Here is a 16,785-nt window from a genome sequence, read left to right on the forward strand (position 1 = left end):
CGAGGATGTCCTCTCGGGTTCGGCCTCCCCTCAGAGGATGCACAACCCAGGGCCGTCTTCGCCGTCGGACGACGTCAGGGCCTTCACAGAGCACGTGGTCAGGATGTCACGGGCCCTCGACATCGAGCTCGCAGCTGCGGAGGACGACGCAGAGGACCCGGTCGAGCGTAGGGTGCATGGACGGGTCCCCACTCCGCCATGCCTTCCTCTCCTCCCCTCTCTCCAGACCATCGTAAAAAGGTCCTGGGATGCTCCGGCCGCCCTATCGGCACCCTCCCGCAAGGTCCAATCCCTCTATAGGGTCGCCCCGGCGAGTTGCTCCTGGTTGGCAGAACACCCCAGACCAAACTCGGCCATTGTGGAGGGGGCCCAGCACAGCTTCGTTCCGAAGCAGGCTACTTCCCCTGTCGACAAAGAGGCAAAGAAGATCGATGGACTGGCAAAAAAGGCTTATTCGGCTTCGGCTCTTGGGGTCAAGGCCGCCAACTACACCGCCTGCATGGGGGCCTACATTCAAACCCTCATGGAACGGATCTCTCCCATGGTTCCGGACGTCCCAGATGACATCCAGAGGCAACTGGTGGAGATCAGAGACGAGGCGCACTCCATCGGAAGCTGGCTAATCACCACTTCCAGGAACATGGCGGACTGCTCCGGGAGGTCCATGTCAGCTGCCATGGCTCTTCGGCGCCACGCGTGGCTCAGGGCCTCCGACCTCAACCCGACGGTTAGAGCGGCCATTGAGGACATGCCGCTCGACGGGACCGGCCTCTTCCACGCCGAGACCGACGACCGCCTGAACCGCAAGTTCAGGATGAAGGCGGCGGCGAAGAAGCACGGCATGTCCTCAGCACCGGCTTCTCCGTTCCGGAAGCGACAGCGCCCGTGGCAGCCGCAAGGTCAGTCACAAGGGATCTTCTCCCGGGACCGACAGCCCCAGCACCAAGGCTCTCAGAGACAGCGCTTCCCTTCGCAGTCTTCCTCCTCCTCTGGCCGTCGCACCTTCCCGCCTCGGTACCGCAAGTCCCGCCGGCAGGATACCGACCAGGGGAAGAAGAGAGCCTGAAAGGACGCAGCGCGCTTCGTCTCCCCTTCACCCCTCTTCTTTATGGACATCTTGAGGCCCTATTTTAACACCTGGGCCTCTATAACATCGGACTCGTGGGTTCTTAACATCGTCCGTAGGGGTTATGCCCTCGAGTTCCAAGAGCTCCCTCCAACTGGAGCCTTCATGTCCACTCCCCCCTCGGACACCCTTCTCGACGAAGTGCGCACCTTGCTTTGTAAGGGGGCAATCTCCCCTTTACCGCCCGACCAACATCCTCGGGCCTTTTTCTCCAGGTACTTCACCGTGCCTAAAGCTGATGGGGGCGTTAGGCCCATCCTGGACTTGAGACAAGTGAACTTGTTTTTGAATTACCGTCGCTTCCGAATGGTAACCTTGGCCTCCATTCTGCCTCTCCTCCACCAGGGCCTGTGGTTCGCGACTGTCGACCTGAAGGACGCCTATTTCCACATCGGGATCCGAGAATCCCACCGGAGATTCCTCGCCTTCGCTGTCGGCTCCGACTCGTACCACTACAACGTGCTCCCGTTCGGCTTGGCCACGGCCCCACGAGTCTTCACGAAGTGCATGGCGCCGGTGGTGGCATACCTTCATCAGAAGGGCTTCATGGTTTTTCCCTACCTGGACGACTGGCTGTTTGCAGCCGAATCCCAGGAGGAGCTGCACGAGGCAGTCTCATTCGCCTTGCACCTCTTCGACTCCCTTGGGCTGGTTGTCAACAGGGAAAAGTCCCACTTCACGCCGACCAGACAGGTCAAGTTCATCGGGGCCATCCTCGACTCCGAGAGCTGCCTAGCCTTCCTCCCTCCGGACCGGTTTCAGGCCCTGGCTACATCCCTCAGGCCGTGCATCTTACACAGAAGGATAAGAGCCAGAGACGTCCAAGTCGCCCTGGGCCACATGGCATCGACGACATTCGTCACCCCCTGGGCAAGACTGCGTCTTCGTCCTCTCCAATCCTGGTTCCTCTCCGTCTTCTCTCCGTTGACGGACCCACCTTCAAAGTGGCTCACGGTACCCAGACCTATAGCCGCTTCCCTCAGATGGTGGCTAGACGGCTCCAACGTCTGCACCGGGATGCCTTTCCATCAGCCTCAGTCACAGCTGACGCTGACAACCGATGCATCCCTGGAGGGATGGGGCGCCCACCTGCTCGACCTTGTCGTCAAGGACAGGTGGTCCGCACAAGACAAGCTCCTCCACATCAACGCTTTGGAGATGCTCGCAGTGGAGAAGGCTTTGAGGGCATTCGAGTTTGCTGTCTCAGGAAGAGTGGTCCTCCTGAGGACGGACAACACCACCGTGATGTACTACATCAACAAGCAAGGTGGTACCAGGTCCAGGACCCTGCTCGACCTCACGCTCCGCATCTGGAACTGGTGCATCCAAAGACGTGTCCTCCTCCAGGCGATTCACCTTCCCGGAGAGGACAACGAGCTGGCAGACCGCCTCAGCAGATCTCCATCGGTGTGCCACGAGTGGAGGCTCCATCCCGAGACGGTCAGCGACCTCTTCGATCGGTGGGGAACCCCCCGGATCGACCTCTTCGCGACCAGCTGGAACAGCCACTGTCCCCAGTTCTGCTCCAGGAAGCGATTCGACGGATCCCTTGGAGACGCATTCGCTTTCCTCTGGACGGGGGAGCTCCTCTACGCCTTCCCTCCGTTCCCTCTCATCGTCAGGGTGGTGTCCAAAATGACAACGGACCGCTCGCAGGCGATCCTGATCACCCCGTGGTGGCCGAGACAACCGTGGTTCGCATCCCTTCTCCACCTCTCCGGGAGATGCTTCCTCCGTCTCAACCCGCGTCCGGACCTGCTCTCGATCCAGGACGGACGAATTCTCCACCCGGACATCGAGAGCCTGCCGCTGGTGGCCTGGAAGATCCGGCCCTGACCGCCTTGCCGGAATCGGTTAGGACGGTGATCCTGGCTGCCAGAAAACCTTCCACCCAGCGTTCTTATGCCCTGAAATGGAGGAGATTTTGCCTCTTCCTTGACCAGAAGGGCTTGTCTCCTGCACAGGTTTCCACTCCAGTGGTGCTAGAGTTTTTGATGGCGCTTTTGGACGGAGGGCTGTCCCTCACATCCATCAAAGGCTACCTTTCTGCCATTTGTACAAAATATCAGTTCGGGGGGAGGGTGTCTTTCTTTAAGGATCCCTTGGTGAAGGGCTTTCTGAAGGGTTGTGCCAACCTATATCCTCCTGTGTCGGTACCAACACCGGCTTGGAGCTTGGAGTCGGTACTGTCCGCTCTCCAATCCAAGCCCTTTGAACCCATGGCCTCAGCGGACTTGAGACTGTTGACTTGGAAAACCGCTTTCCTTGTGGCCATCACCTCTGCCCGCCGTGCGGGCGAACTCTGTGCCTTACGGAGGGACGAACCATTCCTGAGGTTCCACAAGGACAAGGTAGTCCTCCGTATGGACATCACCTTCTTGCCAAAGGTGGTGTCTGCTTTCCACATGTGCCAGGACATTGTGTTGCCCACTCTAGCATCCGATCCGACGTCGGATGAGGAGCGACGCCTGCACTCCCTTGATGTCAGGAGGGCGCTGGCGTTTTACCTGGACAGAACTGCTGCCTCCAGCCGGTCCGAGAGACTCTTTCAATGCTACTCGGAACCGAAGAAGGGGTTGCCCGTGTCTACGCAGGGGTTCTCCAAATGGGTGGCCAGTACCATCCACCTCTGCTATGAACTGCTGGGCAAACCTCTCCCTGGCAGGGTTCGGTCACATTCCACAAGAGCTGTGGCGGCATCCTCAGCATTCCTGTCTGGGATTCCTTTGGAGGATGTCTGTAAGGCTGCTGTCTGGTCCCAACCTCTCACTTTTATTAAGCATTACAGGTTGGACACCAGGGCCATACGAGACGCAGCTTTCGGGAGGGCTGTGTTGGTCTCAGGGTTGCATTGATTGCACTACTGATGTATTTGTGTTATACAGTTTACACTGTTTATACTGTTGAATGTTGATTTGCACAACTTCTATGGGACCGGTCTTGCATGACCTCTGCTCCCTTCTCAGGTTTAGCAAAGTTGTTGCTAATTTATCTGTGCATGAACAAAAGACTGACTCTTTATGGTTCAGGATGTTTATTTGTAATAAATATACCTTTGGTTTACCATAGCTTTGGTCTCAGGACACTCCCTCCGCCGCTACCTGAGCTTGTCAGTCTAAACCCATTTGTATGATTCGCAGAGACCACGAAGAAGAAGGACAGGTTGCTTACCTGTAACAGTATTTCTTCGAGTGGTCATCTGCGAATACATACAAATCCCACCCGTCCGTCCCCTCAGTGTCCTGCTCTTATTGGCTCTTTCCATCGCCTGCTTGGCGGAAAAATTGCGGAACTGGGGAAAGAGCGGGAAGGCAGGGGCCTTATAACGGGTGGGCGGAGTTACCGCCAAAAAGTTTCTATATGTTGCAGAGTAAAACTCTGCCCAGTGATTCCAGTAGGTTCCGAGCAGCACTGCGCAGGCGCAGTGAAACCCATTTGTATGTATTCGCAGATGACCACTCGAAGAAATACTGTTACAGGTAAGCAACCTGTCCGTCTGTCTTGGGGGACTTGTGGGCTGCTACTGCCCCCCTATGAGTGCAAAGCCCTCCCTTCTCAGCCTCAATCTCCTGGCCTTTCTCTTGCTCTCCCTCCCCAGTCTCTTTTCATCAGAGGTTTAGCTGGGAGAATAACCTTTGTTCTCAGAGGGGCATGACAGGCGTCCTCTTTGGAGCCGAGTTGTGGGGGCTTCACTCTGGCAAGGGGGCTATGGGGGCCGCTCTGGGGGTGAAATGTGGGGCCAGGGTCCTCCTCCTTCTCCCCCCCCCTCCAGAGCACCCCCTGGTCAACTGAGACTGGGCCAGTTGGACGGAGGCAGTGGCCTTGACCTCAAGGAGGCCAGTGAAGAGCAAAGTGGGCAAGGGGTCCCTGCTGCCAAGGGGGCCATGCAGACCTGGGGAGGCCTCCCTGGGTGGGGCTGTTGGGGAGCGAGGGCCACCTGGCTCTTGGGATCTTAGTTGGCCCTTGCCTGGAACTGCAGCTCCCAAACTGTTGATGTTTGTATTATATGTATTTTACAAAGAACCAATGCCCCTCCACCTTCCCTCTCTCCAAGTTTTAGGAGGCGCAAGTCTCTTCTCGGCTCATGTACTGCTAGTGAGCATCATCCAGAGGTCCTGGAAGCACATGTGGGGCAAGGGAGACCCTGTGGTGACTTCAGGGGGCTTCTGCGATGCTCTAGGGCTTTGGGCAGTTCCTTCTCTGTCCTCATACCCAGGAAACACAGGCTGGGGTGCCCACAAAGGGGGACCCCCATTTCCCAGAATGGCCCTAAATGGGCAATGGATCCCTAGGAAGGTCCTGGAAGCGAGATGGGCATGTTTATGTGTATATGTATGTGCATGTGTCCTCCCCCCCGCCCTCAGAAACACATTTCGGCCCCTGGTGTGCTCCTGCATCCCCAAAACCCAGCCTGCCAGATGCCTGCCTAGCGATCTCTCTCCAAAGCTGCCTGCTTCATCTGTGGTCCTGTGCTGTTTCTCTGTGGCTGCAGTGTGTTTGTGTGTTTGGGTGTGTGTGCATGCATGGGATGGATTGGGCTGCTGCTGCACTTGCCACAAGACTTCAGGCAGCAATAGCTGCTCCGCTGGCCTGTCAGAGGAGCCCTGAGCAGTCTAAAGGCTGCCTTTGTGCTCTGCACTTGGTGCCAGGGCAGACTCTGCGCATGTGCAGGGGCAAGGGGGGCACCTGGCTCAAGCATCCCATGCACTGCCCTGGCAGCCTTTGCCAAGCATCTTGGGTGGCTGAGAAAGCAGGCGGTGCTTGACCTCTGCATCTCAATTGCGCTTGCAGGGGTCTGGGGTGGAGGGTGCTCTCCCCCCTGGGAGCATCTTTCTGAGGACAACTGGGTGGCCATGGTGGGAGGAGAGGAAGATGCTGGGCACAGTGGCCCCCAGAGCCCCTGACCTCCAGCTCCCAGCCCTTCTGCCCTCCTGGAAGATGGCCATGAGTGTGGTGGGGGGAAGCCTTTGGTGCCCAAAGGCAGGTCTTGGAAGACAGGTTTTGATGGCTGCAGAGGGGAGACGTGGGAGTGAGCTCCCTGCTTCTTCTTGCCCATGGGTCCCTGAGTGGCCCATCCATCTTGGGCAAGCACACCGGCAGCTTCCTAAACTCTGTGTCTGCCACCCCCCCCCCACCACCACCACCACCACCAATGGGTTGAGGAGCCCTGGGCCTCCAGTGACCATGGGCTTCCTTGTTCTCCTTCTCCCCCCGCTCAGCTCATGGAGGGTGCTAGGCATGTTCCACGTGCCGTGCTTCCCCCGGTCACTCCACTGCGAATGGCAAAACCAGCAATTCCATGCCTGTTAGATACGCTGGCTCTGCCAGGAGTGACATGGGGGAGGGGCAGGGGCATCCCTAGTTCTGGCCGCCAAAATTGCCGACTGGCAGCTTTGCTTCCACCCAGGCAGATGCCCAGAGGCAAAAGAGAAGGACAGGGGGTGTTTTTATTTGGGGGGGGGGTGTGTTTCACTACAGAGTGTCTGATATGGAGAAGCTGAAGCCCCCCTGAGTAGGACTTCAGGCTGTTAGTGAATGAGGAACCCCCTTGCTCTGTAGAGATACGGTGTTGGGAGGGGGGTCCAAGCCTTTTTTGGTGGGCGGAGGAGAAGGAGCCCTGGCTTGTGCATGTGCATCCTGCGTGTGCCCCCCCCCCCCTCAGTGACTGGGCACTGCCATCCAAAGCATCAGCACTCTGGCCCATGCTGCCTCCTCCACAGAATTGCTTGGTGATGGTGCTGACCACCCGAGGCTGGTCCCCCAAGTAACTTGGGAAGAAGCGAAGCTGGCACCCCCTTTCCTTTGCTGGCCAGGCCTGGCACTTCTTCTGCTGCACTTTAGAACTGACGCCCTTACTCCAATTGTCAGGGCCACTGCCCCTCCTCCCGGCACTGGCCGCCTGTGCCATGCCTGTGGCTAGTGGCGCTGCCCCCTCCCCACATCTCCTTGGCCAGAGCCCTCTGCCTGCTGCCCCTTTTGGGCAAGTAAGTGCCACTTCTGAACATCAGCATAAAACCTCCTGATAAGCCTCAGCCATCCCTGCCATTGCTGCTGCTGCTATGTGGCTGGGAAATGGGTCATTCTCAGCGGTCTTTCCCTTCCCTCCCCATTCATCCTCCCCAAGGGTCCTGCACCTCATTTACATCGCTTGGCAAGCTGGAGGCCTCAAGCCGAGGTAGAGGGGTGTGGGGATGGGACTTGCCACCTGGGAGTGACCTCAGCCTCCCGTGGGCCCGGTTTTGCCTCCAGGCGAGCTTCTGATTTTCATACTTTCTCGTGGTGTTTGCAGGGCATGTGAGTCTGTGTGCAGGAGAGAGAGAGTCACACCCAGCAATACCTGATTGCAGATGCTCCCTTTATTACCATTGTTGTTGCTGTTGTTAGTATTACTTTACTTAAAAGCAACACTGTTCCTTTCTGGAGCAAAATGTTGCTCCTGTCTGAATCATAGAATCATAGAGTTAGAAGAGACCATAAGGGCCATCCAGTCCAACTCCCTGCCATGCAGGAAATCCAAATCAAAGCATCCCCGACAGATGGCCATCCAGCCTCTGCTTAAAGACCTCCAAAGAAGGAGACTCCACCACACTCCGAGGGAGTGTGTTCCACTGTTGAACAGCCCTTACTGAGTGAATATGCCTGGCCTCAGGGCAACCAAACCCCCATTTTATTTCTGGTACACAAAGGGATCTTTGTCCGTCATCACCATCCTTACAAGTTTTGTGTTTCCAGGCTATTTGCACAGTATGATTGTAAAGGCCTTTCCTGGGCATTGGTTCATTCCTTGCATCTGAGGAAGTAGACCAAGTCTGCAAAAGCTTATGCTGCAACTCCTTTAGCTCAGTATGCAAAGGGTTCTTGCAGCCATACCTTTGAGACTAAGTGAAAGAGAGAGGTTGGAAGCATGACTTGAGCTGACTTCCTCAGATGCCTCTGAGGTGGCAGTTTATTCCATGTGGGCCCTTTGGAGATGGCTTTCCTTTGTGGGAAGGGAACCTCCCCCCCAGGTTATTTCTCAAGAGGCAAGGTGGGCATCCTGCCCCCTCCCCAATAGCCTCAGAGATAAGCTAGCCCCTTTTGACTGCCATCCGAGTCCTTCACCCTGAGAGGGAAGGAGGGGGGCATGGAGCTTTCCATAGCCTGGACAACCCTCCTTCTCAGGGGGTCCTTGCAGCAGGTACTAGATATGCCCTGTCCTCAGGAGGGTCTGTCAGATGAGGGAGAGCCAGGCCAGGCTGGCTGGAGCCAGAGGAGCTGACCTGGCCCTGCTGCCATCTACTCACACCCCACTCACCCCTAGAAATTCCCCATTAAAACTAGCAGCAATGAAACCCAGCACACATGTTGGCTGATGTCCCAGACATTTGCTTGCAAAAGCAGGCATATTGACCACATGAGACCGGCAAGACTGTCTTTCCTCAGGTTGGACCTGGGTGTGAGTGTCGACTTAGACCTTTGCCACCTCCAGCCTGAGAAAGAAGTGGGGGTTGGGGGCAGCCACTTGGGGCAGAGGCGGAGGCGGCTGTGGCCATTAAAGGAGGAGGAGGAGGAGGCCTTTCTTAGGGTCTGCCCCCCCCCCCCCGAAGGCAGCATGGCCCCCTCCTCAAGGTTCTCTATTGTTTTTACTTAACAGAGGTTCAGCTGCATGTTATCCTTTGTAGGAGAATGCTTTAAATAGTTTAAATATTGAGTATAGCTTAATGTTGCCCTTTGTACATTTTCAACTGTATTGCACTGCTTTTAAATTGTAAGTCCCCAGGAGCCCTCGTTTTGGGGGAAAGGTGAGGAATAACAACAACAAGCTGAACATGAGCCAGGAGTGTGATGCGGCAGCTAGAAAAGCTAATATGATCCTAGGCGTCTAGATCAATAGTGCCACTCTGTTCTGCTTTGGCCAGGCCTCACCTGGAATTATCCTGTGCCCAGGTTTGGGCACCACAATTCAAAAAACATACTGAGAAGCTGGAATTGTGTCCAGAGGAGGGCCACCAAAATGGTGAAATGTCTGGAAACCACCAAACCCTATGAGGAGCAGCTGAGGGAGCTGGGTGTGTTTAGCTTGGAGACGAAAAGGTTAAGGGGGGATAGGATAGCCTTGTTTAAATATTTGAAGGTGTGTCCTGTGGAGGATGGAGCAAGCTTGTTTTCTGCTGCTCCAGAGAAAGACTTAATAGATTAGAAAGCTGAGCCAAAGCTAAAAAAATGAATTTCACTTAGGGTGGCAAAAGGAAATGCCCTTGATTGTGATTTCCTGCATGGCAGAATGGGGTTGGACTGGATGGCCCTTGTGGTCTCTTTCAACACCATCATCCTAATAGGACGCGGAACAATGGATTCCAGCTATCAGGAAAGAGGTTCCACCTAAACATTAGGAGGGACTTCCTGACCATAAAAGATGTTTGACAGTGGAAGACAATTCTCCCTCAGAGTGTAATGGAGTCTCCTTCTTTGGAGGCTAAGCAGAGGCTGGGTGGCATCTGTCCCAGGGAGGGCTTGGATTGAGAGTGCCTGCATGGCAGAACGGGGTTGGACTGGATGGCCCCTGGGGGTCTCTTCCAACTCTAGGACCTATTCTGTGACTTGCAGAGGGAAACACAGTCCCTTAGTGGCTATGCTGGGATCTCCCGGGAGGCCTGGCAGGGTAATCTTAGGTGCTTCCAAAGGGCACCTAAGAAGTGGGGAGGGGGTGCTTGTGATCCTGGTACTGCTCCCTCTATCTATCCAAGGGTCACCTAGTCCACCCTCATGCAGTGGTGCCCAGTCAAGGGGCACCCTCCCCTTCCCCTCCAGCCTTGCAGGTTGGCCTAGTGCAGCTGGAAGGAGAGATGATGGTGGGGGGCTTGGCAGGAGGAGCCTGAACGGAGGCCCTGCTGCTGCGGCCCAGTGGCTCAGTGTTGGAGGAGGTTTTGGGTGCCCCCCTTTATGGCCCGGCTCCCTAAGACTGTGATGAGGGCCCTCAATTTGTCTACGGAGGTTTGTGGGAAGACTGAGCCCTCGTGGCCATGGAGTCCCCTTCCCTCAGCATATGCTTGGACCCCACCCCAGTGACTAATGTCCCCTTCTGTTTTCTTGCAGCAACATTGCTGAAGCCTTGGTCAGCAAAGGCCTGGCCACCGTCATCCGCTACCGCCAGGATGATGACCAGCGTTCGTCCCACTATGATGAGCTCCTGGCCGCCGAGGCCCGGTGAGTGAGGGCTGGGGGTTAGCTCACTGCTAACACAACCAGTGGGGGGGGGGGTGGTGGACATGGGGCCCAAGGCGCTGCTGGGCAGCAAGCCCAAGGTGGGCAGGCCCTGGTTTGGTAGCCACAGTGGGTTATAGTTGGGAGAGGGGATGCAAGAGGCTCATGGGTATTTCTCCTCCTGCAGCCCCACTATCCTTTATGAAGAGGCCTTGAGTTCCCAGTCAGCTATCCGACTGACCAGCTGACCCCCATATGGGGCTGCAGGAGGGAGCAGCCCTAAGTGTGTTTGCACAAGCAGAGGAGTCCTTTTGGCCCCAGGGTCCTGCCTCTGTGCCGCTTCTGGAGCTCCTTGGTGGCCAGAGGTGTACCACAGGCTTCCTTGGTGGACATTCTGCCAGCAGGGTGAGTGGAGGGCTGCTGTGCCAGCCCCAGAGCTGGTCCGAGTGCTGGCCTGCTGGTCCCTTGCCCAGGAAGTTCCAGAGAGAAGGGAGTTGGAAGCGCTTCAGGAGACAGGGGGGGCTGAAGGTGTGGGCTTGTTCCCATCTACCTCGAAAGATGTAAGAGATGGTGGGTCCCCCCTTCCAGCCCCCCCCTGGGGGGGTTTCATTTGGGGCCATCTCTCAGGGCCTGGTAGAGATGGCCTTTCCAAGGGGGCATGTCTGGCCTTTGGATGGGGCGGCCTCCCTTTGCCAAATACCAGAGGTCTGTGCCTTGCAATCAGATTTTGAGCCGGACCTCAAGGACAGGCGGAAACCAGCTTTCTGGTAGTTATGCGGTCAGCTCTGGGAAGGGCTCTCCGGACACCCACAGGCCTCCCTCACTAGCCGGCTGGCCGCCCCTCCTTCCTGCACACTGCTTGCCTCTGGAATAAGAACACTGTTCTTCTCCTTCGCTCTGAAGAAAATGGCACAGAATGCAAATGAGGCCATTCCAACAGAATCTGCCAAATGCAGCAGCAGCAGCAGCGTTAGGCTGGTTCCAGTTGCCAGAGGTGGAGGACCGAGGGGGGGTCTGCTGGGGGGCTGAGCCTCTTCCAAAGAGGAGAGCATTGCCCCCACCTCCCGACCTCATTCCTTGGCCCTTTGGGGCCAGAGGACTTCCAGAACTCCAAGCCTGGCAGGCTGGCTTCACTGTTCTGCTCTCCCTGCCTGCCTGCCTGCCGGCCTGCCAGAGGTGGCATTGTGCTGGTTCCCTGCCAAGTCCCTGCCCCCCAGGCACCCCACTTCTCCTCTAATTCAGCCGTCCATCTGGCTCTAAAACAGAGTGGCCCCGCTCAATGGCTGCTCCACAAAGCCACGGCAGGAGCCCTGGGCTTGTTTTGTTAGCCTTGGCTGGATTGAACAAATGGCATCGGTCCCCAGGATGGGAGCAGCCATAAAGCCGTCCCAGCAGGAGCAGATTAAGGCCAGGCTCTTCTGCCAGAGAGTCCAAGGCGAGGGCTGGAGAAATCCAAAGGAAAGAGTGGGCTCTCTTGGAAGGAAGAGGGAGTGTGTGTGCTTGTGGAGGGGGGCTGCTTGGAGCCTGATGCTGGTGGTGCCTTTTATAGTAGGCAGGCAGCAGGAAGGCAGGCATACCATCGGCTCCTCCTTGGTTTGGGGTAGGAGGGAGACAAAGAGAGAATGCAGTTAACATGAAAGGTTAGCAGCTGGCCCTGATCAGGAGGAGGAACAAGCTGGGGAGGAACAGCCTGCTGGCAAATGGGAAATGCTTCTCTCTGACCCAAATCCTGGGGAGGCCCTTGAGCAGAGGCCATGGCTCTGTGAGCCCCCGGAGCTCTGTGAGCCCCCGGAGCTCTGTGTGGGGCCAACTGAGGCGCAGGGCTAGGGGTGGCGCAAGGGGAGTGGACGCACAGGTCTCTTGCCTTCCTCCTCCCTGGACCACCAAGGCCTGTTGATAGAATTTGGTTGCTGCCTTGCCAGCTGTCCCCAGACCAGGCTATGGGGTGGAGGGGGCAGAGCAGGGGCAGGGGTCTTCAAGGCAGAGTGTGTGGCTGCCTATTGAACAGCAGGTGGGCCGGGGTGATTGGGGTGCAGCCTGTTACCTCTTGAGGTCTGAGCCCCTCTGGGCAGAGCAAGTTGGGTAGGAAAGAGAAGGGGCTGGGGCTTGGGGCTGGTGGAGTGGAGTGGAGTGAGTGGGCAAGTCACACCCTCTCAGCTTCAGGGACAGCGGAGGCAGTCCACACCCCCTGAAGAAATCTTGCCAAGGAAACCTTGTGATATAGAACCCAAACAGACAGGCCAAAATAAAGCTGCTTCGGGTCACTTTGGGGGTATGCTGTTTCAATGACACAGGCATCTTAAGAGGCCAGAAGTGGCACCAAAGCTGTGCTCCAGTCCTTAGGGCTGGAGTGTGGCTTTGGCATGGGTTCCGGCCTCTTAGGATGCAAGCATCATTTAAGCAGCATACATCCAAAATGAGCTGTAGCAGCTTTATTATGACCTGTCTGTTCGGGCCCATAGTTACCATAAGTGAAATGACTTGAAGACCCACCACAATCATCACTACCACTGGGGTTGTTGTTCTGCTCGGACCATGGCTTTTCAGGCTGTTCCTTGTTTAAGAGCCCATTAGGGGCTGATCTCAATGAGAATTGGGATGGTGCTTGGCCCATTTCGTGCCATTAAGAGTGGAAGGAAAGGCAGGGTTTCTTACCGAACCTTCCTCCTGTTAGTGCCCCCTTTTCTGTGTAGAACGAAGGCCCTGAGCTTTGCACAAAGCCTGGGCATGTTCTGAGCTCAAGGAAGCACCCAGGTGCCCCTTGACCATGGGGTGACCATATGGGGCCTGGCATTGCCATTGAGTGAGCAGTGGGCATGGCGAATGAGGATGGTGAACCCCCTTGCATTCCCCACCCCTCTAATCAAGGCTCATTTTGCCCCTACAGGGCTATAAAGAATGGCAAAGGATTGCACAGCAAAAAGGAGGTCCCAATCCACCGGGTAGCCGACATCTCTGGGGTAAGAGAGGCCAAAGTGGGCTGGGGCTGTGGGCAGGGGCAAGGGAGGTGGGCGGAGAGTCTCCAGAGGGCAAGAGGTGAGAACAACCCTTTTCTGTGTGGTCAGTCTTTGGAGGAGAAGCCTTTCCGCTCTTTCTGCAGTCCTTCAAAGGGGCACAAGGAGGGTGATCGCTGCCAGAGAGGCTCAGGGAAAGATGGGAAGTGTGTGTGCTCGTGCATGTTCACATGTGCACATGGGCATCAGATTGGCTCAGGCAGTTTGGAGGTTGGTTTGCCCAAAAGACTTCTGCAGCTGCCACTATTGGCACCATTGGCACTGCTGAATTGGAGGGAGGGGGCAGGTATGGCAGTGCACCCTCGGTGCCTGGCTGAGATTGGGGGGGGGGGTCAGGCTTTGCTGTTCTTTCCTCAGTATTGTCTGTGTGTGTGCATGTGTGTGTGTGTGTCTATATGTGGCTTTGTGGGCTGTCCTGAATGATCATCTGTGAGGAAAGATCTTTGGGTCCCTCTCAGCTTGAAGAAGGGTGTGTAGGAGGGGGAAGATGCAGGGAAGGTGGAAGTTTTAGGACAGATCAGAGGAAGGTGTTCTTCCCAGAGTGGAGCTCACTGCCGCAGGATGCAGTGATGGCTGCCAGCTTGGATGGCTCTGGATGAGGTTGAATGGATCCACAGAAGAGTGACGTATGGGTGGCCATGCGCCAGGGTGCCTCTGTTTCCCCTCCAGACCAGACGCAGGGGAGTGTGGATGAGGGCAGCGCTGTCGCACCCACCTCCAGCCGGTGGGCTTCCCTCAGTGCCATTGGTGTGACCACTGGGGAACGGATGCTGGCCTTAGGCCTGATCCGACCCCAGGCCTCTTCCTGAGAGGCTCATTTATTTGATGATACATTTATTAAAATGTTTACACACTATATCGCAAGATCCCAAAGCAGCGTACAGACAAAATCAATTTAAAACAATTTAAAAATGCAAAACAGTGAGGAATAATTTAAACAGCCTAAAAGCATATTAAACAATTTAAAGCAGGTGATAGAACAGCTTTCCGCGAAGCATGTGTTGTGCGCAGGCGGACGAGGAGTGTTTGCGCACGATGAAGCTAAGGCCCAGCCCCTGGAGCCCGGATGCTGTTTGGGCTGTTGCTACTCAATGCAAGACGCTCTTCTGAGCCTTGGCAGAATCAGCCGCTGACTCTTTGGCCGGCAGACAGCTCTCGCTCCCATTGCCTGGGAAGGGTTCCGGGGCCTTTTCTTTCTGGACCCTGGCTTGGTCCCTCTGGCCAGAGAGCCTGGCTTCAGAGGCTCCCCATCCCTAGAGAGGGACCTGTCAGGATGTGAAAAGGAGAGGCCATGAGGCCATGACAGACCACTGCAAGAGTGACCCCCTTCTTTGGCCAGAAGGCCCAGTGGCCCAGTGGGCATCTCCACCATTGTAAGCAAACCTTGCCCAGCCTCAGGTTTCCCAGTGTGAGGCAGTGATTGTTATCCTCAGTGGCAGAGCAAGATAGCCCCCTGTCCCCTTCCCCTGTTCAGAAGGGCTGGGGCCCTTCTCTTGGGGCCCCTGGGGCCAGTGAAGCTTGAACCAGGCAGGCTCTGCAGTGGTCCTTCTCGTCCCCCTGGACCCCTTGCTTCCTTGGCTGGCAGGCAGGCAGGCAGGCGACCGGTCAGGGGCTCTGCTGGGCATCCAGAAGCCGGTGTTCTGGCTTGGTGGCAGAGCCTTCCCCTCTGGGCACCCTCCACAGATAATCTTCCAGGTGCAGTGCTGCCTTGGCAGACAAGCCCGGGCAGAAGGACTCTCCTGAAGGCCTCTTGCGGTTCCTCATTAAGGCACCTTGATTACGTTGGAGCGGCTCAGCTGTGCAAATGAGAGAGATACTGCTCCTCTGGCTAAACGCTTTGAAACTGACTCCGTGGGCAGGTGATCTAATTCCAGCCTGGTGCCTGGAGGCATCTGATTAAATGTGCTGCCGCCACTGCAACTGCTGCGACTGCTGCTGCAGCAGCAGCGATCGCCTTCCTTGTCAGCTGAGGAGTGCCTTGCTTCTGAGCACATTCCATGCCCTGCCAGCCTGAGGGAAGCGCTGGGAAAGAGGCCCTGGGGAGCTGAGCCCCTGCCTGCCCCCCTGGCTGGCTGCCCTCTTTCCTTGCCTCCCTCGCCATTGCCATCCTCCTCGCCGCCAGCCTGGGCATTCTGGACTTGCAGAGAGAATCCCTGGCCAGTTGGGCGCAGCTTCCCAGTGGCTGTGCTGCCGTTCTCAGTCAGAGGCAAAGGGCCTGCCTGCCTGCCTGCCTCTGCTCTTCCCACTCTTCTTCAAGGCATGTAATCCTGCTCTGGAGTAATTTACTAAATAATTTAACTCATGTAAGACAAATCTGTGCTTGCTCGCTTCTTGCTTTAAATGCTCTGCCTTCCATTGTAGTTTTGCCAGAGCCACAATTGCATGAAGAAACAGAGCGAGCGTCCCTGCACATACACACGCACACATGTGCTCCCACCCTTCTACAAAGTCCTTGCATACATTTTGCACAATTGGCCATGCTTCACATAAGAGTAGAGTTATGGTTCTACTTTTCTCCACTCTGTTTATGCATAATATCCTTTCCATTTGGAGATAATTAACGCTGGGGAGGTTTAGCAGGAGAACAATGCCTGGCTCCTCTCTGTTTTGCTCCAGTTCTGCCTCACCAGTGGGGAGCAGCCAGATCCCCCTCCCAAAATCATCGGGAGGGTCCTGGAGTCCAGTGGCGTACAGATGGGAGAGGCGGCTCTTGAGCCTTGCCAACAAATGGGGAAGGGCTCTGTCAGCACCACTGGGGGGAGGGGGGCACCAGTGCTGCCATTGGATCCCCTGGTGCCATTGCCAGAGTGGTTGGCGCCCGTCATTGCTTAAGGGTCTAGGTCCTGGCCCTGCCTCTCTGCCCTTGCTGGAAGAGAGGAAGGGGAAGCATTGGGAGGACAGGGGAAGGCAGGGGAAGGCAGGGGAGCCCCCTCCCCACCTGTCAGAAGTGGGTTTTCACCCCCTATATAGTCTTTCTGCATGTTAATCAAACATGACACAATGGTGATTGCCACTAATTAGTAGCCTTCATTAGTTATTCCTGTGTCACATTTGCATATGTTAGACTTAAGTGGTTAATAGTTGAGAGAAGCAACAACCCCCCCCCACACACACACACACACATACTTTGCAGAGCTGCAGATTGTCATCTCCTGTGTTTGTGTTAACTTCTTGACAGCACATCTGTTCTGGAAGGACAAGGCAAGGGCAGAAGGATGTGTGTGCATGCAGATGTGTGCACGTTGTTCCTCTCCTCTTCCTCTGTTAATACCTCCCCAGGAGCCTTTGCAAGGGCCCTAGGGAGGCAAATATCTGGGGCCTGGTGGCTCTCTTGGGGGGCCCAGGGCAGGATCTGGGGCAGGAGGTGAGGTGGGCAAGGGTCCCAGGAGTTTTGGGGTCAGTCCATCTCTCCCTCCCACCTGGGGGTTGGACTGGCTAGGCCCAGTCCAGCCGAGCTGGACT

At 56.2% G+C, this 16,785-nt stretch overlaps 1 protein-coding gene across 1 annotated transcript in view; it reads left to right on the forward strand.

The window, feature by feature from the left end:
- LOC149274977 (staphylococcal nuclease domain-containing protein 1-like) overlaps positions 1-16,785 on the forward strand; it is a 130,773-nt gene that overhangs the window by 95,348 nt on the left and 18,640 nt on the right. Inside the window, exons 13-14 of the mRNA XM_089505068.1 lie at positions 10,202-10,312; positions 13,197-13,269. Of these exons, the coding sequence (XP_089361194.1) occupies positions 10,202-10,312; positions 13,197-13,269 (184 nt within the window). The remainder of the gene's footprint in view (positions 1-10,201; positions 10,313-13,196; positions 13,270-16,785) is intronic.

The sequence above is a fragment of the Sceloporus occidentalis genome, unplaced genomic scaffold (genome assembly GCF_023333645.1).
Source record: "Sceloporus occidentalis isolate IW3139 unplaced genomic scaffold, rSceOcc1.0.p SCAF_307, whole genome shotgun sequence".
In the NCBI taxonomy this organism is placed as follows: domain Eukaryota; kingdom Metazoa; phylum Chordata; class Lepidosauria; order Squamata; family Phrynosomatidae; genus Sceloporus; species Sceloporus occidentalis.